General features: G+C 52.0%; 9 protein-coding genes across 9 annotated transcripts; 6 read left to right on the top strand and 3 right to left on the bottom strand.

The window, feature by feature from the left end:
- Nucleotides 1–136: 136 nt before the first annotated feature.
- Nucleotides 137–1,620, top strand: COCMIDRAFT_98065 (uncharacterized protein; the record flags this gene model as incomplete). Its single annotated transcript, XM_007690817.1, has 3 exons — nt 137–174; nt 229–394; nt 445–1,620. 3 exons carry the CDS (start codon nt 137–139, stop codon nt 1,618–1,620), a joined length of 1,380 nt encoding a protein of 459 aa, XP_007689007.1.
- A 1,142-nt stretch (nt 1,621–2,762) lies between these two features.
- COCMIDRAFT_98013 (uncharacterized protein) lies at nt 2,763–2,927 on the top strand (the record flags this gene model as incomplete). The annotated part of the gene is made up of 1 exon (XM_007690816.1): nt 2,763–2,927. The coding sequence occupies one exon, from the start codon at nt 2,763–2,765 to the stop codon at nt 2,925–2,927; it is 165 nt and encodes a 54-aa protein (XP_007689006.1).
- Nucleotides 2,928–3,797: 870 nt separating this feature from the next.
- COCMIDRAFT_6205 (uncharacterized protein) lies at nt 3,798–4,125 on the bottom strand (the record flags this gene model as incomplete). The annotated part of the gene is made up of 2 exons (XM_007690782.1): nt 3,798–4,065; nt 4,115–4,125. 2 exons carry the CDS (start codon nt 4,123–4,125, stop codon nt 3,798–3,800), a joined length of 279 nt encoding a protein of 92 aa, XP_007688972.1.
- Nucleotides 4,126–4,757: 632 nt separating this feature from the next.
- COCMIDRAFT_98030 (uncharacterized protein) lies at nt 4,758–6,740 on the top strand (the record flags this gene model as incomplete). The annotated part of the gene is made up of 1 exon (XM_007690815.1): nt 4,758–6,740. The coding sequence occupies one exon, from the start codon at nt 4,758–4,760 to the stop codon at nt 6,738–6,740; it is 1,983 nt and encodes a 660-aa protein (XP_007689005.1).
- A 928-nt stretch (nt 6,741–7,668) lies between these two features.
- COCMIDRAFT_37687 (uncharacterized protein) lies at nt 7,669–8,909 on the top strand (the record flags this gene model as incomplete). Its single annotated transcript, XM_007690796.1, has 2 exons — nt 7,669–7,822; nt 7,876–8,909. The coding sequence occupies 2 exons, from the start codon at nt 7,669–7,671 to the stop codon at nt 8,907–8,909; spliced, it is 1,188 nt and encodes a 395-aa protein (XP_007688986.1).
- Nucleotides 8,910–13,586: 4,677 nt separating this feature from the next.
- Nucleotides 13,587–15,159, bottom strand: COCMIDRAFT_37686 (uncharacterized protein; the record flags this gene model as incomplete). Its single annotated transcript, XM_007690795.1, has 3 exons — nt 13,587–14,791; nt 14,846–14,998; nt 15,081–15,159. 3 exons carry the CDS (start codon nt 15,157–15,159, stop codon nt 13,587–13,589), a joined length of 1,437 nt encoding a protein of 478 aa, XP_007688985.1.
- Nucleotides 15,160–18,011: 2,852 nt separating this feature from the next.
- COCMIDRAFT_98079 (uncharacterized protein) lies at nt 18,012–20,410 on the top strand (the record flags this gene model as incomplete). Its single annotated transcript, XM_007690814.1, has 5 exons — nt 18,012–18,398; nt 18,450–18,562; nt 18,614–18,970; nt 19,020–19,603; nt 19,656–20,410. 5 exons carry the CDS (start codon nt 18,012–18,014, stop codon nt 20,408–20,410), a joined length of 2,196 nt encoding a protein of 731 aa, XP_007689004.1.
- A 614-nt stretch (nt 20,411–21,024) lies between these two features.
- On the bottom strand, nt 21,025–21,480 carry COCMIDRAFT_98095 (uncharacterized protein; the record flags this gene model as incomplete). The annotated part of the gene is made up of 1 exon (XM_007690813.1): nt 21,025–21,480. The coding sequence occupies one exon, from the start codon at nt 21,478–21,480 to the stop codon at nt 21,025–21,027; it is 456 nt and encodes a 151-aa protein (XP_007689003.1).
- A 1,795-nt stretch (nt 21,481–23,275) lies between these two features.
- COCMIDRAFT_6200 (uncharacterized protein) lies at nt 23,276–25,168 on the top strand (the record flags this gene model as incomplete). The annotated part of the gene is made up of 1 exon (XM_007690781.1): nt 23,276–25,168. The coding sequence occupies one exon, from the start codon at nt 23,276–23,278 to the stop codon at nt 25,166–25,168; it is 1,893 nt and encodes a 630-aa protein (XP_007688971.1).
- Between the last annotated feature and the right edge of the window lie 366 nt (nt 25,169–25,534).

Below are 25,534 nucleotides of genomic sequence, written 5' to 3'. Positions count from 1 at the left end.
GTTCCCTGCTCACCGCCGACGCCGTTCCCCCGCGCCCACCAACACCCTCCGCACCCACGGCCCTGACCCAGCCCAACCAGCGGCACAGTAGATGGTGGGCTTCTGCGACGGCCGCGTTTGAGCTAGTCTTTTCGCCATGAGCGCGATACTTACAGACCGCCAAGCAGAGGAGTTGTGAGTGATGGCACCCGCCCCTGTACACCCGCCCACGACTGACAGCATCCCCAGGCACAAGGCCATTGTCGCCTATCTGGGCGTCATAAATGCGCCAAGGACCGCAGAGGCTTTCCGCGAGGAAGCCGGCATCTCGGACAATTTCGATGAGGCCACTCGGAAAAAGTATGAGGGGCTGCTCGAGAAGAAGTGGACGAGCGTAGTCCGCTTGCAGAAGAAGGTAGCTGTGCGCTAGTGTGCTCTCTGGAGTTTCATGCTCATCTTTTGCAGGTCCTGGAACTAGAGCAGCGCAACCAGAGCCTCCAGAGCGAACTCGACTCCACAACTCCTACCTCGCTTCTCCGAAGAAACCAGGACCCCGCTAGCTGGCTGCCACGAGCCCCGGCACGACACACGCTCCAATCGCATCGCTCCCCGATAACATGCGTAGCCTTCCACCCCATCTTCTCCTCACTTGCTTCAGGCTCAGAGGACACGACCATCAAAATCTGGGACTGGGAATTGGGAGAGCTCGAAAGGACAGTCAAGGGACACACAAAGGGTGTGCTCGACGTTGACTTTGGTGGCCCAAGAGGCGGTACACTACTGGCATCTTGTTCTAGCGACCTGACCATCAAACTCTGGGACCCCTCGGACGAGTACAAGAACATCCGCACTCTCCCAGGCCATGACCACTCCGTCTCTGCCATTCGATTCATACCCAGCGGCGCAGCAGGTTCGCCGTCGTCTGGCAACCTGCTTGTTTCCGCGTCCCGAGATAAGACATTGCGGATATGGGATGTTACAACAGGATATTGTGTCAAGACAATTAGAGGACATGTCGACTGGGTACGCGATGTAGCGCCAAGTTTCGATGGACGATGGCTACTTTCTGCGGGTAACGATCAGACTGCTCGGCTGTGGGACGCCGGCTCGGGCGAACCGAAATGTACCTTCATTGGTCACGACCATGTAATCGAATGCGTCACCATAGCGCCTCCTGTGTCCTACGCCAATCTTGCCTCTCTTGCTGGACTCAAAAAGCCACCACCACTGAGCAGCTCAGCAGAGTACATAGCAACCGGATCGAGAGACAAGACGATAAAGATATGGGACGGACGAGGAACTCTGATCAAGACACTGACAGGCCACGACAACTGGATACGATCCCTCGTCTTCCATCCTGGTGGAAAGTATTTGCTATCAGCTAGCGACGACAAGACCATCCGGTGCTGGGATCTTACGCAAGAAGGCCGGTGTGTCAAGACAGTCACTGACGCACACGGCCACTTTGTCAGCTGCATGCGATGGGCACCCAATGTCGTCAAGGATGTACCTGCCAATGGAGATGCTCCCAATGGCACAGCAAACGGTACCAGCAAGAAGAATGAGGATGCCACAAAGGGCATACGGTGCGTCATTGCGACGGGGTGCGTGGACCTCAATGTTCGCATCTTTGCCTCATGAAAGAAGACGACATTGTTTGCTGTTGAATGCAGCTTAATCAACTTCCTGTGCTTTCCATTTCCAAAGTTGGATGTACAGACGGACGTCCCGCCGCCTTTGTACGCGCGATGCTTAATGACTCTCAAATCTTACGATACGACTTCATGTACATACCCGAGTTACCAGATAGCATCTTCCAGCGTCGTGAGATGGCGTTCGTGGGTCCAAGGACATGAACATGGGGTAGACGTGAGTGTGTGAAGAAGGAACGGTGGAGGAACGAGGAGATATGCACTTAGTATGCCATATTAGCTCAGAATGCGATCTACTTCTGCCTCGGATTGTATCTTTTTTTTTTTGCCCCGAAGCACTTGGCCATGTTCCTTCTCACAGCGCGCACAAACCAGTCTTGCTTACGTACAGTGTATGTGCTGTTTGCGCGAGGCTCGCTTAGTCACCAACGCGCTAGCGGAGCGGAAAATTTAGCTCCAACCTCCGAGAGCTACAACTTTTCTCGATCCGCCTGCAACCTCTCTTCTACACACATTCCTATCGCTTCACTCAGCGATGGCTAACAACACTGCGATGCGATGACTGTCGCTTGTGCACAATTCTCTACTAACTAGATAATCTAACAATCCCGCCATCAGAGGGCGCTTGCTTTGGTACGTATTGTATTCTTTTTTTTTCATTTCATCCTGCATCTTCATGATGAATCACAAAGCCAATTAAACTAGAGTCTTTGACCCTACGGGGAATGAAACCTAAACTTGCACGTCAGTCTGAACACGACTAGCTTATCCTATACTTTTTGCATTTGCAGAGAAGGCACATGGCTAACCAACAATAGAAGCCCGTCTGTCAACAAGCATCTAAGACAATGCGACTACTGTGGGCATAGCTGTTCACCTGTTTACGCGTTGTTGCGCAAATCAGGATCCGCCTTTTTAGGCTTTCTCTGGTACGTTCTTTCTCTTCATACTACCCAACCTTTCCAATGATGATCATTTGTGCTTCGGCACGCTGGAAATTACCGACCAAGGCTTCTGCCTGTGCCGATAAAATATGGCTGTTTCTGATTATTTTTTCCCCTCGAAAATTCAGCTCATTCCGCTATTTGCGCGATCTTTTTGCTAACTGGAATGTTGCGCAGACTAGTCGGTATGCACCACCCTTCCCTTCAACCGTCCCATTCAATGATGATACGGCACTGGGCTCCGACAATTCTTGACGGATACGCCTTTTATGGCAGGCCTCAGAAACCTCGCCGAACTGATCACTTCTCAATGTCTTACACGGCTGCACGAATAAACCTAGGCATTGGCTAATGCTCTAACAGTTTATCTTTGAACAGATGACAGAGCAGGTAACTGGTAAGCATACTCTATTCTTATCACTTCCTGCGAAATGATGAACAATTGATGACGAGTCCGACGGGTTCGCCCGGTGAAGACTTAAATCAAATATATCCATTCATGTCAACTGATCTATGCTCGCGTCTTCTCAATTTATTGCGTTACTTTTACAGACGCATTCGCTGACATGATCCCAGACATTACATCCTCACAATGATCACGGTACGCTCATCGTCCACACTCCCTTCTGCAATGATGAAACGACACAAACAAAGACAAGCATATGTCCAAGCCCCGGCGACGACGAGAACAGTCACGTCTGATCCGCAGTCACAGCCTGCTTCTTGAATATCATGTCGATTAGAATCAGCAACTGATGGGTTGCATAGGATGTTGCCATAATTGCAAGCATGAACTGTAAAATATGGTATGTCAGTCCTTGTCTTTGCCCCTTTCCCTTATAAGATGAACATTCAATTTATCACGACGGTCTACCGAGCTACGGCAATGGTGATAACTGCCTGTGACAGGGCATGAGTCTGATCAGCACCTTTTACTCGATGATTCGCTTCGCAATCTTCAAACAGCAGATGCTTACTTTCTCAACAGAGCTTTATGTTTTCCGCAGTGATACCAGCACTTCTTGTGCCATATAGGCAACGATGCACAAATGTTGCGAACAGGTTTGGAAAAGATTCTATCATTCGTATTTCTTGTCCCATGCTCGGGTAGCCCATGAGTGGACCATTTCCACTGCTAGTCCTGCATATCAAATCGCTGATGTCTTACACGTCTGCTCAAGGCTGCGTTGACCTTTTTTTTTCTCCGATCTTTACAAGTAGCTCAATACAATCCAATCGTAATGTCTCCACGAATTCTTGCCGTCAGATGGATTTCCGCCTCCAGATCTAGCTTGATACCAATCAACAAAGCAGCATCCTTTTGCTTTCCGTTGTCGTCTACGGGTCCTTTGATGATGTTGCCTGCCGGGCGGTTGAGTGTGGCGGAGGACGGGACGGGTCCAACATTGGCAGAGACCTTGCGGCCGCCGGATGCTTGACCCTCGCTCTCAGAGTCGGAGCCGTAGCCGGTTGGGCGGATGGTGGATTCCCTGACGCTGGTTAGCACATGCGGAATACCCTGGTCAGAATGCAACTTACATGGTAGACATGTTGGGTCTGAAGTGTAGAGTTAGGGAGAGTGGTGTTGGTATTAAGGATTATGCAGGACTCTCAGGTTCGATGGGCTCCGGGCCGATTGTCGAATGAATGTAGAATGGGAGAAGGCGGTGCAGGTCAACTGTACTGGCCTTTAATGAGTGGCATATGTTTGCCTTATATACGGGTATGTACTGAGGCCGCTGACTACCACAAGCTGCTCTCCTATCTGCTGCTGCACCACTTTGGGTTGAGGCCCCGAAACCGCTTGTGCGGCACTCCCTGCGTTTGAGATGGGCTACTATCGTTCGAGTCTCGTACTAGCATGATTGCACAAACGAGTCTCTGCATCCAGACGCGAAGATCGACAGCGGTTCCATGAACAGTCTGGGTTCGTGTCATGCTATGGTTGTGGCGTATGTAAAGCTGAAACATACAAGGGGTTGTCAGGGTCCAACGTACGCGTCTCAGCCGGCACATTGTTATTCCTTATCAGACGAGCATCAGATCATGGTAGTCGCAAGGCAATATACGCTAAGCAGTAACAAGACCATGCTGAGCGCGGTTCACTAGCCATGGCGAATGTACCAGGCCCCCACGCTCTACTCCGCCCCAAACACTGCAGACTGGACGCACAACTTCCAATATGGTCCTTGGAATTCTCATAGCAACGATTACAGCCCCAGGCCTACTTGGCTCACAGGAAGCAATTCGTCAGTCCCAATCCAAGGAAAAGCGGGAAGAGCATCGCGCTCGTCGTTGCAATCTCATCGCAACATGCGTCAAGTCATCCAATCGCAGTCGAGAAATCAACGGGCGACAAGTCGTTCTGAGGAACGGAAAACTATGGATTGATACTGGAACCGAAGATGGAAGCCCGCTTGGACACCCATATGCCGGGTATTACTTGCCTTACCCGGACACAAAATACGAAGGTCTTGTCACGACCATCACTGATGTTGCTCCAATTATGAATTGGATCTATATTGACAAAGAGACTTGCGAGGTCAAGTATGGTGTACGCGCAGACGCACAACCTAATCTCACCGGGCCATTTGATTGTACACGACAAGACCGCCGGCTCACATTCGATGGGTGGGAAGGATGGTGTGCAGTAGAGCAAGCACCTGGTCTATGGGGATTGTACTTTGACCTTAACGACGATGGACTGAAATCAAAACTCGAGCCGGGAACAAGGGTGCTGGAGATTGAGTTGAGTCGAAAGGAAAAGCGGTTCCAAAAGGAGACGGATGCACGACAGCAAGACCAAACAACAACAAGAGCTGTTGATACAAAGGAAGAGGCGCCGATAGACCAGCCGCTTGCTCCAGAGCCATTGGTACCGAACCCCGGTGTGGCAGATGAGAAGAGATCGGAAGAGAGAGCTCAAGAATCGTACAATTACAGGCCGATGAAGATTCCAAAGTCGATATTTGAGAACCCGCCCCCTATGATAGAATCCTTGATATTCAGAGCACCCACACCGCCGCCAGCGTACACTCCAGCGACAAGAGAAGAGTCTGAGAACGCGGCAGAAACAAAGAAGCCCGAAATAGCAGAGAGTGAGGAGCCAATTGCTGGTCCCGCCATCAAAGTCCAAGATACCAATGTTCCAGATATTGACGATCAGCAAATTATGGGCCAGTCTGTTTCCGAGCCAAAAGAACCCCAATCGACACCAGATAACACAATTCAGATGCCTTCCATGGAAACAGAGTCTTCGCCCTCAGTGTCGCAGTCCCCGCCTACAAAAGAGAGTCGCACTACGCCGAAGCTTAATAGAAACAGCGGGTCACGAGCTTTGGCACAAGCCCTGAAATTTGAAGCCATGGCAGCAGCACAAAATTCAAAAGACGAAGTACGGGGACGTTCAAACGAACGTAGATCGCGAGTCAATAGCAACACGTCTTCCATGTACTCCAATGATGGCGAGGTATTGGAAGAGCCAGTAGCCTCCAGTGTACGACCTCAGCCATCTCCCACCCCAGCACCTCTGGCTCTGGCGGTATCGAAAATGAAGCAGGCAATGGCATTGGCAATGCGACCTCAACAACCAGCAGTAGAGAAGCCTGCACCGACTCCACCCATCGAACGGCCAATAACACCTCCACGCCAGCGGACACCGTCTGTACGGGAAGACCCGGCGGTATCTGGTCCCGTGAGAGCTTCTTCTTCACAGCGGCTCACAGCCTCAAGAACATCTCAAAACTCACAAAGCTCAGCGAAGAGGTCAACATCTCAAGCATCGAACCAGAGACCTCCCTCAGCCCGGCAGCAAAGAGAGCGCTCGTCTTCCGAGCAGCCTGTCTTGACTCGCCCATCACCTAGGCCGACAATGCAATCTGGTCCTGGGCCGGGTCGCCAATCACTCGCTCGAACGATGACAACTGGAAAGGGTAACCAGGGTATGAGCAATCGGATAGGTGGGGGGTACGTAGGCAGAGAAAAGAACCTGTCTGCTTCAGGGAGGCAGATTGCTCCTCCTGTTGCACCGAATCGATCGAGAGCTGCTACTGTTGGGAGAAAGACTACATCTGCGCTTTTTAGGGAGATTGACGACTTGGTCAGTCAGGAGGATAAGGAAAGTGCTAGTACAAATACAAGGGGGAGGGATGAGAAAAGGAAGTGAATGGGCATGTTGCGGAAAGTGCAGTTTAAGTGTTGTACTCTTAGATTCCATGGCGAAGTCTATTTATCTGACTATAGTCTCGGTACAAAGTTCGGTAGTTCGATTTTCTCCGAAAAGAATCTTGTGAGGGATATATGCGCGCCGAACTCAATGGTTGTGAAGAGCCTCCCTCTTTACTAATCAACGCGCACCTTTCCCTCAGCATCCCTCTACATACAGCGGATGGTCGCATATTTCCCGATCCCCTCAATGGAGAAAGACGTCATATATTAGTGTTCCTGTACTTTGCAGAATTGGGGCGATCGGCGGGTATGCCACGTACCCGATGCGCGATTTACGGGGAATATATTTGAGCGCACCTACACCGCGCGGTTTTCCATCGCTCTTCCGCCACCACGTTCATCCTACAACACCCAATTCGCCTCTCGAAGCACACATTACTTCTAGATTCGCCAACTGCTGCCACGGTCTCTGGAGCGGATCTTTCCGTCTACCCGACTGTTTACGCTGCAGCCCCGACTGCCGACCAAAAATGTGAAACTGACAAGGATGTCGCCATTGCTTCAGAACTTCCGGCACGTTTTAGGCCAATGTCGCGGATGAGGATGTATCATGCGAGTCCAAGAGTACGCTGCAGCATTTGTGGTCTGATAGAAAGATGATGGAATCAATAGGAGAGTCATGATAACTATGGTCGGTTGGACTAGTGGACTTTTGAGAAGGGCGTTGAACTGGACAGTTTGCTGGGTTGACAACTGGCTGGACCATTATACCAACTGGACCTTTTGATTAAACTTTGGAACTCTACCGGGCCTTCTGGAAAGCTTTTCTGGCACTTTTGACTTTTTTAAATATTTGTAATTTACACCTCAGGTTGCGACACACGCTTTCTTGCACAGCATTGTTGGCGTCTCACGAGCAGCACACTATGGACGCCTCGACACGGCTATACAAAAGACTGGGAGAGATACCCGAGGATCCTAATCACCCGGATAGTCTGGACGACCTTATTGTCTGCGCGTTTGGTGCGTTCGAGCGATACTATCTTTGTTGGAAAACAAAGGGGGGAGAGTACAAACAAGGTGGGTGTTACCAATATGGCGATGAGAAAGACCTCCGTACTCACACTAGCAAGACGGCTATGAACTTCCACCTGCATTGAAAGACTGGCTGTATCCGAGTGATGGTACGACACGCGATTTCGACTCCCTCCAAGTGGTTTTTGGTCGTGGTGAAGAGTACTTTGCGTCTGATAAGAATGGAAAGCTGGAATACAAAGAGCCGGAAGTTAGGAAACTAGCGCTAGCAGACGATGAAGAGAAGCATGATAAGCAAGCGCTGAGGAGGTCAAGAACGGTGTCGTTCTTGCGGCCATTGTCCGAAACAAGCGTGCGATCCGACAGTGTTATGAGCGAGACGAGGCGGAGTAACAGATCGAGTTCGATAAGTTCGCAGCGAACGAGCCGGCCGCCCAGTCTAACCTACACCAATTCAAGGACGAACTCGGAAATATCGTTACTAGGAGATACAATCATAGAGGGGCAAACTAGCCAGCCAGTGCGCCCTTCCTATCTTTCACAATGGAGTGCCATGGCTCCCAACGTCAAAGGAGAGGAACACGAGCTATCACCCAAGAACCGAACAGGTCAGCAACTTGAGTCGAATCTCGGAAAAGTGCAGGAACACACACGAACAGACTCCCTCGTCACACCTACAATGCCACCTCAACCGCAACCCACATCAACGACGAACACCAGATCACAACCGACTACAACTACCACACTAGCCCCCTCACACTGCACATGCGGCTGCCACCACTCCCAACCCGCCTCCTCACCCCCCAAACCCACCTACGCAAACGCAACAACGCAAACCTCGCCACCCCCCTCCCCCCACCGTAACCCCCCCAGCCTCACCATCGACCCCACACCACCCTACTGGCAAACGCAACCCGCCTACCCACCCGACGAATACTACTACGAAGAAGACGACTACGCCGCTCCCCCCGTCCTCATGGGCCGCATGTCGTCCTACTTCAACAAACCCGGGTACCAACTCGGCGATAGCCTGTTCAGTGGCTACCAGCCGATCAATTGGGGTCAACCCGTTACGAATGCCGTGGAGACGTATGTGTACCAGGATAGTTTTGGGGATGAGGCTTTGCGGTAGTCAGTGCCATGGGGGAAAGGGGGGGGAAGAGCGAGATGATGGAGCAAAGAAAATGGGATGGATGATATGGGGGGGATGTAGTAAGAGAGTGGCGATAGTGGTGGTGGTGGTGTATGTATGAGGTCGGTTTTTTTCTTTCTTTCTTTCTTTGAATACCCCCTAGGAAATGGTATGGGGAGGTCTTGTGTGTCTGTGTGTCTGTGTGTTGTTAAATGTAATATATTTGATTGTATGTTTCTTTTTTGTTTTGGACGTGTGCGAGGTTTAATAATGTGTGCGGAGATTTCGGGGGGGGGGGGAGAGGGCTTTTGTTTTGCGATTTCTCATCGTAACTTCAAGGGTAATATAATGGCATGGAGAATATGTACTTTTGCATATCCTACTAAACTATCAAGTCCTGTCTTTTTTTGTTTTTTTTCTTCTAATATATATTATACTCTGTCTACTTTTTTAGTTAATACATAATCATCTATACCACGCTTCCTTTCCGCTTTTTGTCTTTTTTGGGGGGGGGGGGTTTCAAAACGCAAAGAAAAAGTAATTTTCTTTCATCTGACCGTGATATTGGTACTTCCAGGTTCGTAAATGTGTTTGTTTGTTTGATATCTTGCACTTGAACAGTTTCTCTCGCCAGCCCTTCTACCCGCACTTATCCAGGCAAAGACGCAGGTTCCGGATGGCGGCATTTTTTTTTGGAATACTGGGTGTGGATGTTTTGTGGATCTGATATGCAAGTGCAGGCACAGGTATGCAGAGGATGATGAGGCTGGCATTTTCTTTTTTTTATTCCTGGTGTATTGTGGGGTAGAAAGGCGTGTGTAGGCGTATACACATGCCGGGGACTGTGGAGTCTGGGGAAAGTGATCATAATAAGCTTTGGAATTTTATTTTATTTTTCCGAGAAAGGACAAGCAGATATAGTGATACTTCTATTGCCTTTCATATTTGTTTTTATCATTGTAGTTTCTGTTAATTTTTTCCTCTCATAAAACTAAATCAAGAAAAAATTGCAATAGGAAGATAAAGGAAAGACGAAGAAGAAGGTCGCAATGGAGCCTTTGCCACAATGCCGGTCCTTATCTTGCTCTAACCTTGTTACCACCGCCTTGATACCGCACTAAACTCAAGATACCTCATCTCCGCATTCGCGACACCACCCAACCCCGTATCTATCCTCGCCGACGACTGATAAAATTGGAGATAAGTTCGCCCAGTATTGAACAATCCTAAGCCTTGCTTTCAACCTTGATTACTGCTACAATATATCACTACTCATTAGTATTTTTACTACTGGATATACCAAATTTAGTCTTTCGTAAAACTTAGGTGTTATAGTATATCTATTTCACCAGGTTATCTTCCTTGTTTAGAATGATACAGTAGTGGGGGTTGGTTACTGATGTTTGATGGTAAAAGTAGCGATGCGGTTGATCACTGGACTAAGGGACCGAGAGCGGAGATACTTTGTTTGTACACTACCCTATCTAAGCTTGCGGAGAGATGGGGGTATGGGTATACATGGATAGCTCAGTATCAGGCTTCACCGGAAACTATTGCACTTCACAAAGAAGGTTTTTATTCATTCTTTCATTCGTTCACATCCCGTAATGCATGCTTACTTTCCGAGGAGAAGGCGGCGACGGCGGCGGGGTCGGAGATAAACACGCGATACCCTGACACCGTGCGGAAATACGCGCTGACGAGTGACGATCAAGCCCTTGTGTCGGGAATGTCCGCGTGTGCCTGCCAGGGGTTTTTTTGCTCGGGGAGAGTGATGAGTAGTGAAAAGATATGGGGTGCATGTAGGAAGGAATCAAGGCAATGGCTGATGACGCAGGGTATTACCGGTGGGTTGGGTAATGTACATGCGTATACGAAGTATGTATGTATGTACCTGGATGTGACCTGAGGTGAACACACAACGTCACTGGTGGATGCAACTTTGTGCTGGAGAGAGGTGGAATGACAGCACGTGAGGCGATGTGAAAGGGGAATAAACAGAACCTGTCCGGTATGGTGATTAGTAAGTGTACCAGATTTGCTGACGCGGAAGGTTGCGTCTGTCAAGGCCGTGTGTCCTTGACATCGCGCCACCCCAGATGGCTACGGATCAGCCACACGAACGCATCGATAATGCCGATTCAAAGTCATAGTAGTCGATGGGGGTAGTCCCTGGCCATCGGGCGATACCAAGGTCGGAAACCTAAAAGGTAATAACAGGCCGAGCGGTACTGCCGAAAGAAAGCAGTAACGCGAACACTCTTTTTTCAATCAGCCAACCGCATAAAGCGCATTACAAGCAGAGAGTCGATGGCAAGCACAAATTGGCACAACCGAGTCAGCTGGCGCAGGCGCATTGCGTAGCCAGAGCCACCGCAACCCCCCACTCATTTTACACACCCTTTGACATCATGCCCGCCTCACTGGCGGCTGTATTACCGCTTCAGAAGTCGCGAGTGTGCACGTGTATGTATGTCTGTCGTGTTGCAACGATGATCCCGAAGCAAAGAAAAAAAAAGCCAAGTTTTTGGAAATCCAGGGACTCGTGATCGACTAAACCTAAGAGCATTTTTTGGCACGTAAAAGAGAGAGGTGCCGAGCAAGGGTCCGACCAGTAGCGGTTGGACAAGGGTGGGTAGGGGTCTGCGCAACACACACACACACACACACACACTTTGACTAAGACCGCGAGGCGGTGGACGATCGGATTTCCAGGTAATCTTTTTGGGTTGTGTTTGGAGGAGAATTAAATATGAGCTAGAGAGAACGGTTGGAACTAGGAGTATTCTCCGAGAACAATAGACAAACTCAAAGAGGAAAATGGGTGATGTGACAAGTTCAAGGGGCGAAGGTATGTATGTAGATGAAACAAGAAGGATAAGCTGAGGGTTGTTGAATAGTGACGGCGATTCTTGGGGGTTGTTGCTTTCTGTGTTCTGTGTGGACAGATGGGCAACGGGACGATGTCGGTACAATGATGGATGATGACGATGGGGTCAATGGCCGCTGCTACTACCTGTTCAGGCCACTGGTAAGCAAAACGGCAACTTGTAGCCTTTCCCTTTCCCTCGCCTCAATCCGCGAGGGCCGAGGGATGTCGACAGCCATGCAAACAAGCGTTTGGGATGCGCACTGTTTCGCAGACCCCCCCACAAAACAGGCAGTGTGCTGAGCGGGCGTGTCCGTCGTGGCTAGAGAATTGCTGTCCTTGTGGGCTCCTCTTTTGCATGAGTGATTTTCGCCATTGGAACGCTTGTACTTTGCCTTAAGGCGCGACTACCCACGCGGTTCGCTTCTCTCGCTTCATGGGGAACTACTCCTATACCAGGCACAACAAGGCCATTGCGTTTTTGTCATTCGCTGTTTGCGGTTCGCAGGAACCCTCTGGGCTGGTTCCTGTTCGAGTTGCGGCCAGAGACGATGATGCATGTAAGACGTTGACGACGGAGTGGCTCCAGGCAGTCGGTCCTTTGGCTCCGACGAAACAACAGCCTATGTCTGGGGGGAGGGGGAGGGGCCATGTGCAACATGATCCTCTGTGCCTTGTGGCTACTCATGCAGCGGGCGTCGGATGGTGAGTGAGCGCGTCAGTCGTGGGGTGGTGAGTGTGTGAGTGGGCTGTGCTGGTTGCCGTGATTGTGCCGCTCTGGCTACCTCGTCCTCGGATCTTTGCCAGCCGCGCTCAGCGAAGTCCTGTCGCCGTAAGCGGCTACCCTTCTGGCTGGCAGGACACCATCGCCCTACCCTCCATTCCGCCCTTGGAGCGCTGATTAGCCTTGACAGCCTAAGGAGCGGCCGTGGCACATGGTACTGCTCTTGACGGTGGTGGTGCTGCTGCTACTGCGGTTGAGTGTGCTGCATGTGTCCGTCCAACTATCACCTGCCTGCGACCTCTGCCAGCCGCGACGGGCCTTGTTTAGCGCACGCAGCTTGACCGATTCATCGATCCAGGTCAGCAAAAAAATCTCTGCGTATACTTGGCTTGCGTCTGTCCCGCGTTTGGCATGCAGGGCAGGTATTGGTAGAGAGGGGAAGACCGGCGAACCTCATAGCCGTGCAGCGACTAGGTGGCATACGCCCTGCAGCCCCCGACAATGTCACCCAGCCCCGTCTTTGCTCTAGAGCACCACTCTTTGGCAAACGTCTCCCGTCCATGACTTCACACACGAGGCAAGCGCGCGCGCACAACATCATGCATCGAGACTGTTATTGGACTATGCTCTATGTAAATTCTTCAAGGGCCCAGCGGTGCCTCGTCCAAGGGCCAGTGTCTATACTTTTGTAAAATGAAAATGCCACCAGCAACAGAAAAGAAAAAGAAACCAACAAATGCAGTAAAAAACCCCCCACCCGTCTTCCCCAGTGTATGTACCAATGCTTGCAATTGCATGCTTGTTCCATCACCAAGCTCCCACCAAAAAGGCAATGGCTTGAAGGTCATCGTCTATCAGCAATGTCGAACAAAGATCAAAGCACAGGGTTCGGCGTCAGGTCAGAAACTATACACAGGCGACCCATAAAGGGTCCAAAGAGCACGGCCACAAGGGCCAAAAAAAAGAAGGTAAGGATAGACATTGCCTAGGCCTTGGTATCATTGCGCACCAGCAGCGTCATTAGTCATGGCGTCATCAAAAGAAACAGTCAGCCAACGTGGGCTGACTGTTCCTTCGCAGGCGTCTAGAACCAATTGTTGTTGTTGTTATTGGCAAAAGAAGACAAGTCAACATTGTTGTTCATGGCACTGAATGCACCATTGCTCTGGTCTAGTTGCCACGGGTCTAGGGGAATCCCGTTTTGACAAAAGCTACCCATTTGCATTGCGCCAGCCTCGGCAAAGTCCGACGAAGCCGTGCTCGTCATCGTTGCGGGTGCAGCAGCAATGCTCTTGGTGTACATGGACTCAAACCCAAGCATGTTGGTCATTGAAGCCGAAGTAGCTGCTGCCATGGACACGGGTACGTTGACGGGTTCACTGGGCACCGAGGGGTTGAAGCGATACGCAGGCGTGTCTTCCCAGAACAGTGACTCGCTGGCTGCCGAGTGGGGGGGTTTGAAGTCGACGTCACTAAACAAGCCACCCTCGCCAATCTCAGAATGCGTAGATGAGGCGACAGTGAGTCCTGGACCGCTTTGCTTGGACTCTCCGCTGTGTGATGTTGGCTGGGCCAATTCGTCGTTGAACTTGCTCGGATCTAGCGGGAGGTCTGTTGCGGACCACAGCGGGTCGAAGCCAGTCCAGTCCTTGTCCAGGTTTGGGAGACAATCTTGTGAAGGCGAGGTCGACAGGCTACCCATTGCAAATGCGCCAGTGACGGGCGTCATTGTGTTGGTCATCCAGGGCCACTGTTGGTTGGAAAAGGTATCGCTGACGTTGCTATCGGGAGAATCACCGCCCTGGGCAAACATACCAACCTGATTACTGAACATGTCGTTGAAAGCAAATGCATCGAGACTGGTGCTTGCGCTGGCGACGGGAGGCTTGTCGGCACATCGCTGCGTGGAGCCAAACATGGCATGAAACTCATTGTTGGACAGCGACAGGGTATCCAGGGAGCGTTGCGTCTGGACGTCTGGTTGGGAGCGGGCATTCTTGTCTTGCGACAAAGCAGCAAAAGCCGAATGGCCGTGCAGGGTGTGTGGACGTGGGATCTTGTAGGGCATTCCAGACACATGGGCAGTATTGTTGTTGCGATGGCAAGGCTTGTGGTGGCCGTTTGCAAAGACGGTCAAATGGCTTTCGGAGTGGGTGCCAGTCAGTTTGGGCTTGGCACGGGCGTCGTGGAGAGTCTGGCGCGAAGTGTCTACCTTGAGATCAAGGTCATCCTTCTTGGTGCCGCACAGGCATTTTCCACCCGAATGGCATTGGCATCGGTTGTCGTGGGCTAAAAGTAAAGGTCAGAAACATTCGAGGACGGCCAAGCCAGCTATGAGCTCACTCTTCGCCTCGCTTTTGTCCTTGTGCGAGTCCTTGTCCTTCTTGTCGCCACAGTCGCATTTGGCATGGTGGGACTTGGACTTGCGCGCACCGCGACAGTGTTCGCATTGCTTGACCGGACGGCCCTTGGGATTGATATGATGGAGATCACGATCTGGAAGGGGGTGGGGTGTTAGCGCGGAGTGGTCGAGACACAGGGCTGTGTCGCAGATGGATGCGAGCGTGGATGTGCATACCCGTGTGATTGCAACCGCTCACTCGGTGACCCTTGATGCAGGACGAGCAAGCCCATTTTTCGCCATCGATAACAGGCATACCGGAGGGAGGTTACGGCCGAGAGCGGTCGTGGCAGTGGGCTAGGAATAGCCGAGTAGTGGGTGAAGCGCAAACGTGCCAAGGGGCGTGAAGATGATGTACAGAAACAAAGGGCAGCGCAACAGGCAGCGGGTGGCGCCGGCGTGCCGAGTCGAGAAGGGCAGCGATGCAGTGGGCAAACAAGAAGAGGAACAAGGAGAATGCAAGGAACACGACGAAGAGCAGGAAAGCTAATTCAAACGCCAGAGGGTATCTTGGTCAAGGGAAGTTGGACGAGGACCGTGAACGCCGTGGACAGGACCGGAGGACGACAGGATGAAGAGAGGAGAGGAGAGGCGAGTGGAGAGGGAGTATCAGAGGGGAACCGAGCGCAGGAGGCGCTGGCCGAAAGCGTTAGACGGGGCTCCTTGGGTACGACCAGACCAGTGTGCTGTATGGTGTTGTTGGGGGACGATAGTGGTGAGAGAGCAGAGGGAGAGCGGGAGCAACAGGTTAAGAGCAGAGGCACACGGGGCTGTGGAGCGTGTAATTGGCTGTGGAGCGTAGCGCCATCGGCAAGGGCGCTCGGGCCTTTGGCGACGCTGCGTGCTCGAATCTGCAGGCGCGATCAGCCATGGCGACGGCGGGCAGTCGTGGCCCGAAGCGGCTTAGCGGGGGCAGTCCCGCCCCTCTGCACCCTTTGCACCCTCTGACCCGCGAGCCCTGGGAGTTTTTGATGTGGATGCTAGAGCTGCTAGCACATGTACCTACTCGTCCCTGTCCTCCCCTCCCCGTCCGCCTCCTTGCCCTGGCCTGCCTGCATGCAACCCAGCAGGCGGCCAGCGAGCCAGCCAGCCCGCCAGCCCGCCAGCAGGCCAACACCGCCGTCCCTCTCACCGCATCCCGGCGCAGGCTATCATCCATGTGCCCCTACTGCGTACGCCTACTCACTATGCTGCCGTCCTGGGGCCATGACCTGCAGCTGCTGCTTAGGCGCTCCATGGCCGCCACAAAGCACCGGACCTTGTCCCTCACCCTCACCCTCGCCCTCGCCCTCGCCCTCGGTCGCCCATCTGACTACGCGTCCCCCCCCCCTTCGTGCTGCGCTGGCCCCTCGTCGGCCGCCTTGTCGAATAAATTATGCGGCACTCCACGCACCGCCTGTTTCACGGCGGAGGCTGTTCGCTTGTCGAGTCAGGCCGTTTTGCTTGCCGCTGAGGGCTCCCCCGCCATTGGCTGCACCCCGTCGTGTCCCCCCCAGGGCCTGCCATGGATTCCAACTTGTACCTATCTCTATCCACTACTTACACTATACTACTTACCTGTCCTCGCTCTCCTCGTCTCTGCCAGGTACATTGCCTGCCCCCAGCTATGCGTGCGGCCTTCTCCATGGCGGGACCATGCCACCTGTCAGCCCTGTCACGGGCGCGAGGCCGCAAATTGCCTTTGAATTAATTAGCACAATTATTATCAACCCGCCGCTTGCACGTGACTGGCTGTGCGCTCCATGAAACAAAGACCCCAATGTATCTTTGTATTGTATAAGTACATGTACATACATATACGGGCGTAGCTATTTGACTAAGTAGGCGGATGGAGGGGGGTTGCGTGGCCACCCCGACTGTCTCGTTGTGCACCTGCACCCCTCGTGCCTCGGCGTCGAATCAACTAGGCACTGTCCGGTCGCTTTGAAGCTTTGCTCCAGTGTCGACGGCCCGTCCATGGAGCACATGTATAGTACACATACGTAGTACATATTTCAGGTGCGGTACAGACAGCCAGTGGGCCGTGCTTGCCCTGGGCCCACGTCTGTGTGCCTCCGAGAAAGGCAGGGCCAGCAGAGCCAAGTCCTGTAGCCATTCCAACACACTGTCCAGGCACTTACGGTTGCCATACTGTGTACATGCCTACTGTGTACTTATCTGCTTACCGGACAGGGCCCTGTTCTAAAAAAGTCGGGGGCCCAGGCTGCACTCCATCTCCGTCAGTCTGGTTGTCTTCATCTATCTAGGTAGCAATTGACATGTGCATCCATGTGCGTACTACTGTATCCCTAGCCTGCCCACACCACAACCCACCTGCCCCCTCGACCCACGCCTGCTCTAGACGCCGACTATCAAGACACCATTGCTCTGCACGGTCACCTGCAATCGTCCGTCTTGACACCGGCTTCAATCGCAAGCCTGCACTCGGCCCGCAATGGCTGCTCAAACTCGTGTTCTGAATTGCCATTGCGCCAAACTTTCTCTTTCTCTCCGTCCCTCGGGAAGCCTCTACTACTACTAGCACACATGACCCTGCGAGTAGCGCGCCATGAGCCTTGCCATTACCTTCCTCCCTCCCCCCCCTTAGCTAGCTACTCCAGTCCTCGTCAAAATGACTTGGTAGCAGATGCAGCAGCCATTTGCTCAGTAATCGTAGTCTTGGCCGGCAGCACCCGCTGACTGGTCAAACTTTTTGCCCTCTCCAAACAATGGCCGAGCCTGGTGCTTCCAGTCGCCGTCCCGGACGGTGGAAGAGATAATCCGAACAGCGACCACATCGTCACCAACCCAGCCAGTAGCTTCCGAGCAACACAGCGGGCAAAAGTCGTGTCAGTTGTCCTTGCATGCTCCACCCACCAAAATCATGTTGTTGCCGTCCCTCTCCATGTCTAATCAGAACCTCTGCCCTCATGCCATGGTTCACGCTAGCGCAAAAATCGCAAAGCTCGCACAACTTCCCTCGGTCGCTTCTGAACCGTCCGTTTCTCTTGACTGACAACAGCATCAACCCGCCCTGCGCGCGATCGCGTACTCAATCTTAGTAGCCGTCTCTAGCAAAACCTAACCCCACGCCACCTGATTGCCATTCTCCATACGACGCGCTCCAACATGGCTGGCTACGCGGATCCCGACGCGCAGATGGGCGGAGGGCCAGGCCAATACGCGAACCAGAACGGCACACCACCAGCGCCCCAGCACCAGTTGACGGATCCCGAACTGCGCCTGCAAGAGAATCTGCAACAGCTGCGGGAAGGAGGAGACATGATGCATCCGCCTGGCCCCCAGCAGCCCCAGTATCAGCAGATGGCGCACATGGGCCCGGCAATGGCTGCGCATCCGCACTTTCAGGGCCCGGCCCGTCCAACGCACTCTCCACAGCAAATGGCCCAACACGTCATGAGCTTGGAGGGCCATCACGACCACTTCGACCCCAACGACCCCACCCGCAAGCGTTCAAAGGTCTCGCGCGCCTGCGACGAATGCCGTAGAAAGAAGGTGCGCCGCTCCCGGCCCGCGCGTCCATAGCTGCTGCTTACCTCCAAGTAGATTCGATGTGACGCAACCAGTGAAAACGGCCCCGAGGCATGCTCTAGTTGCAAGAGGACAGGAGCACGATGTCAGTTTAGCCGACAGCCCATGAAGCGTGGGCCCAGCAAAGGGTATGCTATCCACCACTCCATCTTGTTGGTGGGCATGCTGACATTGTTTAGTTATATCAAAGAACTCGCAGACCGACTCAACTCGCTCGAAAGCCAAATCCATCATCCTCCCAACCCAACGCATACGTTTGATTTTGGATCCATTGGAGATCAAACGTTCCCAGATACACAGAGCCCACCCCAGTTCAAACGCCAGCGCACCCATTCCATGACCGAGGGTTTCCACGAAGCCTTCAGTCGACCGAATTGGACTGCTCCAGACCGGTCCAATGGTCCCATGGATGCGCATGGTTTGCCTGCTCTAGGCGATCAAGAATCATCCCTTAATGGCAACCGCCGCACCTCGTTTGGTGATATGAACTTGGGTGGAAGTCTGATCACTGGCTCCAACGAAGAGACCCTCAAGGCGTAGGTGCGCTTCTTGTGCTCGAAATGGCCTGTGCTGACCATGCCCTAGTTACTATAACATCATACACCCCACGTTGCCAGTTTTGCCCCACCATGAGTCGCAACTGAATCGGCTTACCAACTGTCCATCCAAGTTGCGAGAAACTTTTTTCATGACATTGGAAGGTTGCATCCGTTCACTCGCTTCAAAGGCCCTGCCACCTCTCGAGATAAATCTCAACCAGCTGCTCCAACAATGCTTTACTTCGGTTGATGCAGCTAGCTACTGCTTGCATGACTCGGACAGTTCGCGGCAGTTCTACAATCACCTGGTATACTGCCAGTCCATGGTTCTTCTTGCTGCCGCCTCTGACCGGCCTGGCCCGGGTATTGTTGGAAGCACAACAGGATTGCTCGCTAGAATCTCAGCCTCCATTGCCGACGCCGGCATTAATGATGCGCGGACCCTGACGACGATCAAGGAGCAAGACATTGAGATTTACCACACAGCAAGACGTGTCTACTGGACTGCCCTGATACTAGATCGATTTCACGCATCAAGCCGCTCCAAGGATATGATGATTCGACGGTACAGTGGGACTCTTTCCAAGGATGATTATACGGCACTTGGCGAAGTCGGCTACTACCTTGCTCGTTAGTACACAAGTATATCTGTTTATGACCGAACACTATTAACCTTGAATAGGTGCCGCTCAAATCGTAGGTCGGATAGCGTACGTGAACCGCGCAGGCAGCATACCGAATGTTGACTCTTCAGCCCCTTTTGTCTTTTCTGCACTCAAACCCGGGAGTCCTGAATCGGAGTACCTTAATGGCTTGCTGGATGAAGTCAAGCAATCAATTGATCTAACCAGCCTGACGCGAAACTCACCTCCTCATCTAGCATATCAGTATCTGCGAGTGTTTATAGCCAGGCTTTCCTTACAAAACATTCCTTCTGTAGAGGTTCTTCATGCTACCCAAGAGCTTCTCAACAACCTAAAGAGCGGTGCAATAACTCCATTGCACCACATATTTGCTGCACTAGTAGCAACCTCGCTCACTGAACTATCCGACCGAGTCGAGACGCAAGTAGACGCCCAATCCAGCATCAAAGAAATGAGCGATGCTCTATCTAATGGCCAGATCATCCATCGCAGCTCCGACGGCCTAGGCTGGGAAACTGCCATCAGGGATCTATTACATCAAAAGAAGGCTTCCACGCCCCCCTTCAACGGCCCAGAGCAAGCCAGTCCCCAGCTCGAACCCAACATGGCCGGCCTTCAACACCTCGCCGCAGCCGCAGTAGGCGAGCGCGAAGGAACCGGCGAGACTCGCCCGGGAAGCTCGTCGCAGCAGAAAGTCGACAATGATCTTTCTGCCGCCATGGCTGCTGCCAATGAGGCTGCCAAAGCACAGGCTCAAGCAACTGCTGCTGCGGCGCAAGATTTGTTCCACTAGGCTTTTTTTTTGACTGTTATGAGTAGGAAGTCGATGTTTTCCCCAACCTTTGATTTTCATGTCAATAATATACCCCCTTCAATGTTTTTCCCCTAAAAAACCTTTTCCTATTGAACATGATCATGGCTGTAATTATTTGTGTCAAGTATGTGGCATGTGTGCCAGTAAGGGGGGGACGTAAGGCAAAAAAGAAAAAAAGCTACACTTACGATGATTCTGGTTTTGGTTACCAAGTGTACTTCATACAATAAAAATCAAACAGAGATGTTGTTTGAAAATAAACACAAGTTGTATATTTTTTTGCAAAGAAAAAAATCTTAATGACCACACATACTTTTCTACTAACTCATTACCCCTCCTAACTACTCTCTCCTTCCTTTTCCTGTCAGAAACCTCGAACTTCCCTCCATGCTTGTATCCCCCTCTTCTTCTTCTTCTTCTTCTTCCCCCTCCTCCCTCGTTCTCTCACACATGGCAATTATCATAACCCCCATCCCCATCCTATCTTCCTCTTTCTCTCTTTCTCCTTTCTCTTTTCCCCTTTTCCGCCATTCTCCCATCTTCCTCACCCCCACCCCACCCCTCCCTTCCCTCCACCAAACTCGAAATCAAAATCACAACTGCAACAACTTGACCACAACCCACAGCGCCCCCATCCACGCCAACCCAAAAACCACATAAACAGCAAAACACATGATTTTCCTACGCGTTTCCCCCGGCATAGCTACTCCCCTCATTCCCGTCGCTGCCTCGAGGTCCCGCGGCGAAATCGCTGCGCTGTGCGTGGTGGGCTTTGGTGCTTGCACTTGCGCTTCACCTGCTGATGATGCTGGTGGTGGTGGTGGTGGTGGTTGAGGTGCTGTTGGAGTGCGCGATGAAGTGTTTGCGTCTTGGCCCGTGTACGCGGGTGGTAGTGAAGTGATGGTTTTGGAGGTGCAGGTGGAGGTGTAAGGGGGGAGGGATGGGACAGTGGGGGTAGAGGCGGGACAGGGGGAGAAGGTTAGACTGAGGTAGGGGGTCCGCGAGGGCATTGTTTGGAGGGGGATGTTGAGGGGGGATGTGAAGTCCATTTTCCTGGTGCCGGTGGCGGTGGTGGTGAGATGGCTGTGGGTGAAGAAGAAGGGGGGATGGAGGGGGTTTTTGAAGGAGGCAGGGTGGGCGAGGGAGTTTGGTGCGAGGAGTGGGTTGGGTTTGGGTTGGTTCTGGGTGGTAGGGTGGGAATGGGGGGAAGAGGGATTTTTGGCTAATAAGAGGTGCTGTGAATAATGAGAATGGATGGGGATTGGGTGGGATGAGGGTGGTGAGGAATCATTGAGGCAATGAGGAGATGGGGGTTTGAAATCGCGGTAGGTTTTATTGGGGGGAAGGGTTTATGACGAATGATATGTGTCGCTACAGGGAAACATGGTTCTACTTGATACATCTTCTTTCGTTCTATGGAATGTGACGCGATAAAGCTCCCTTGATGCAGAAAAGCTTCAGAAGTAGGGAGTTCGATGGCGACGGCGAAGGAGCTGGATGGAAGACCAAGCGTGAACTGGCTAAGCTGTTAGACACTAAAGTTTGGTATAATGATAAACTCGGTAGACAATATTCCCGCACATGTAAATGAAAGCTGGGCTTGAGCTGTGTGAGAGCTCGATAGAGAATTCATGACTTTTGTCCCGTGAGATGTTCTGGAAAGCTTGAACTCCCCTCAATAGAACGATATGACATTGTCTTGCTGACTACATCGTCTGTTTTTTAAGTACTCGATTCCGGCAGATTGGGGTGCGGCCTGCGAGTAGTTTCCTGAGAAAATAATCTGATACGCTGTATGCCAAACAGATATGGACAGTCAAGTCACGATATTATCTAGTGGGATCGAGGAGAAGAAAAGATTCGACAACGCTGCATTATGACAAATCCATACTCAAGTCTACACCCGCAAAATCATACACTTGGATACTAATGAGACCTTTCTCCCAATGAAGCAAAATATCTATAACAAAACAGTTGTTTTGGACTTGCCTAATCGCGGGCTCTAGATATCACTCTTCATATATTAGGAACTGGTGATACCAAGTCTATGTGCGCAATGAAGACGCTCAATCCGCTCAACTTTGCAGATATGCTTCATCAATACATCTTATTTATGGGACCTGGCTCAAAATACATCTCCAAAGTAATAAGTAGCGTAGTTGGATGCTTGACCAAAAGCAATGCTCCTGATATGAATCTTAACGGATACCGACTGGCCAGATCCATGTGCCATGTAAGCTAGGTTGCTTTTGTCTGTCTTGTCTGGTGATACAACACCATTATGTAATGAGCAATGCCTCATCTCGGAAACGATGCACTTGGTTCCATGGGTTCTTCATCAAAGGCGATGATTTTATTCGGGGCTCAATTAAGTATTTGGCTCGCCATACCAAACTGCCTCTACATACCCAAACCGCCAAGACCAGATACAGTTCACCACCGCTATCTTGATCATGTGCATGTGCTACCACCATAACCCACCCATCAACTGTCCGCCCCGTCCCTCTCTCTGAACAAGGCGCCAGACGTTGAGGTGTCGATCGCCATGGGATTCGCCCAAATGCGATACGCGTCAGCGCCAAGGACATGGTGCCGATTGCCGCCCCCTTAGCCGCTTCCGTCGGTCTGGCTGGCCAAGAACCAGGCATCCAGAAACAAGAATGTCTAGCAAGTCTGTGACAGCGGCGAGGAACCTCCACCCGTCTGCGTCCCTGAATTTGCTGCCCCGGGTGCAGCTGCAGACGTGACTTTGACAGTCGTGAATTGATTTCTTTCTTCTTCACACGACCTTTCGCAACCCTTCACCACACTCTTTTGTAGCCCCCCCACCCACGTTTGCCTATCATGGCAGTACGTCCCCTCAACTCGAGTCTCATCTTCGACCGGCGCGTTATCCTTGGTCTCGCCGCTGCCATCGTTCTCGCATTCACGTTCGCCTTCCTTTACTCGCCCGACCTTCGACCCAGCTCCGAATGGATACCGCCGTTAACATCGAAGCCGACAGCCCCTCCCTTCTCTGCGCCGTTGAAGAACACCGAAGATCCATACGTTGTCGAACTGGACTACCTGGCCATTAAGCCCAACACTACAGACAAGGTCCGTTCCTACTGGAACATTCCATACGCTGCAGATGCTGGAGGCAAGAACCGATTCCGTGGACCACAGCCCGTGAACAGAACATATGGCATTGGTCGCGCAGAGAAGCCTTTGGTCTGGGATGGCTCGCTGGGCATGTGCCCGAGGATACAGAAGATCAACCCAGCAGAGAGGAACAGGAAGGATATCTCGGGCCCCGACGTTCTGGGTATCAAGACCCGGTCTACAGAGGATTGCTTGAGTCTTAATGTCTTCACGCCAATCGATGCTGAGCCCGGTGATGATCTCCCTGTTTTGGTCAACATCCCCGGTGGTGGCTTCCATCTTCCTGGACGCAGCAATGGAGGCGAAATGGTAGAGAAGGCTCGTCGTGAAAAAGGCGTAGACGGCAAGCTGGACAAGGGTATTATCGTAGTCACCATGTACTACCGCAACGGCATTTACGGCTTTCTTTCCGGAAAAGAGATCGCGCAGGATGGCGACTACAATAACGGATTGCGCGACCAGCGGGCGGCGTTGGAATGGGTACAAAAGTACATTCGCTACTTTGGCGGCAACCCTGACCACGTAGTCATAATGGGCACGAGTGCGGGCGGCGCCTCAGTCATGCTCCACTTGACTGCGAACGAGGGTGACAACTACTACAATGTCCCTGGGACCGGCCGCAAGCGACTCTTCCACGGAGCCATCGCTCAGTCTCCCGCAAGCCCGACCTTCTTCACACCCGACCAGGCTGAGAAGTTTTGGAACGAAGTTGCAGACGGGCTGAACTGCACAGATATTGCTTGCGTTCGCAATGCCGAGACTGGTGACCTATACTACGAAAACTACCCCATGTCCTTCCCCGGACGGAACACTCCACCCCGCTGGATGTGGGCCCCAACGACCGAGCCGGAAGGTGGCATGTTCACTCAGCCCGCCCCTGCTGCCATACTGTCGAACAAATACGTCAAAGTCCCTACCATTATCGGCTTCACCTCTAACGAAGGCTCCGACCAGGTTAAGAAAGCGACTGACAATGAAGGAGAGTTCAAATCCTACTTGAAGGACCATTACCCCCTCCTTACAGATGAAGACCTCGAAACACTAAAGAATACCTACCCCAACGACCGCCACTGGCCTGACAGTGGCAAGTGGTGGGACGCCGTCGCCAAAGCCCAAGGCGACATCCGTTACATCTGCCCAACTTACCTCGCCTCCAACGCCATCTCGCGCTTCAACCCATCCGACGTCCCCACCTACCAATACCAATGGGACGTCATGTGGGGCGTCGACATTGAAAACGGCTTCGGCACCAAACACGCCGGCACCGTCGGCCAAGTCATGGTCCGCCGCCAAAACGAAATCTCAGACTACTTCATCTCGTTCGTCAAGTTCCTCGATCCGAACCGCGAGCACCAAGTTATTCCCCGTAAGGATGTCAGCATTGCCAAGTGGGAGCCCCTCGATCAGACGGGCCGACGCATGTTCTTTACGAACATCAAGGAGGGCGGACATCGCGGCGATGGAACGAATATGCTCGGCAAGATGAGAACGGAGATGAGGCCGAGGGATGAGGAGCGGGATAAGAATTGTGGGACTATTAGGAGTATGTTTAGACGGTTGCAGTTTGAAGGGGTTGATGCGCTTACGCTGGGTTGAGAACACTTGCTTTCGTTTTGTTATATCTTAGAGCCCGTCATAGGTCTTTTTCTTTTTTTCCCAGGCGTCCATGGAGTAGATGTGTTGGCATCGCGAAAAAAAAAGCTATGCTGCAACATTCAAGTCTTTTTTCTTTTCGGCTTCGATAGATCAGTGTATGAGTAGCCATGTTTTCCTTACTACTCGTTCTATGTTGTAATCTAAAACACAAATGTAAAAAAGCCACTGGATTTAATATGCTAAGGACTTTTCTATGAACTACATTACACATTACTAAGCTACACATCTATTCCCCCCCTCCTAAAATCGCTCAAAGCAAGAAATACTACACATGCTTTCAATCAACAAATCCACACACACACACAC

The sequence above is a fragment of the Bipolaris oryzae genome (genome assembly GCF_000523455.1).
Source record: "Bipolaris oryzae ATCC 44560 unplaced genomic scaffold scaffold_85, whole genome shotgun sequence".
In the NCBI taxonomy this organism is placed as follows: Eukaryota; Fungi; Ascomycota; class Dothideomycetes; order Pleosporales; family Pleosporaceae; genus Bipolaris; species Bipolaris oryzae.
Note: the sequence above shows the minus strand (reverse complement) of the source record. Positions and strands in the feature narration are given on the sequence as shown.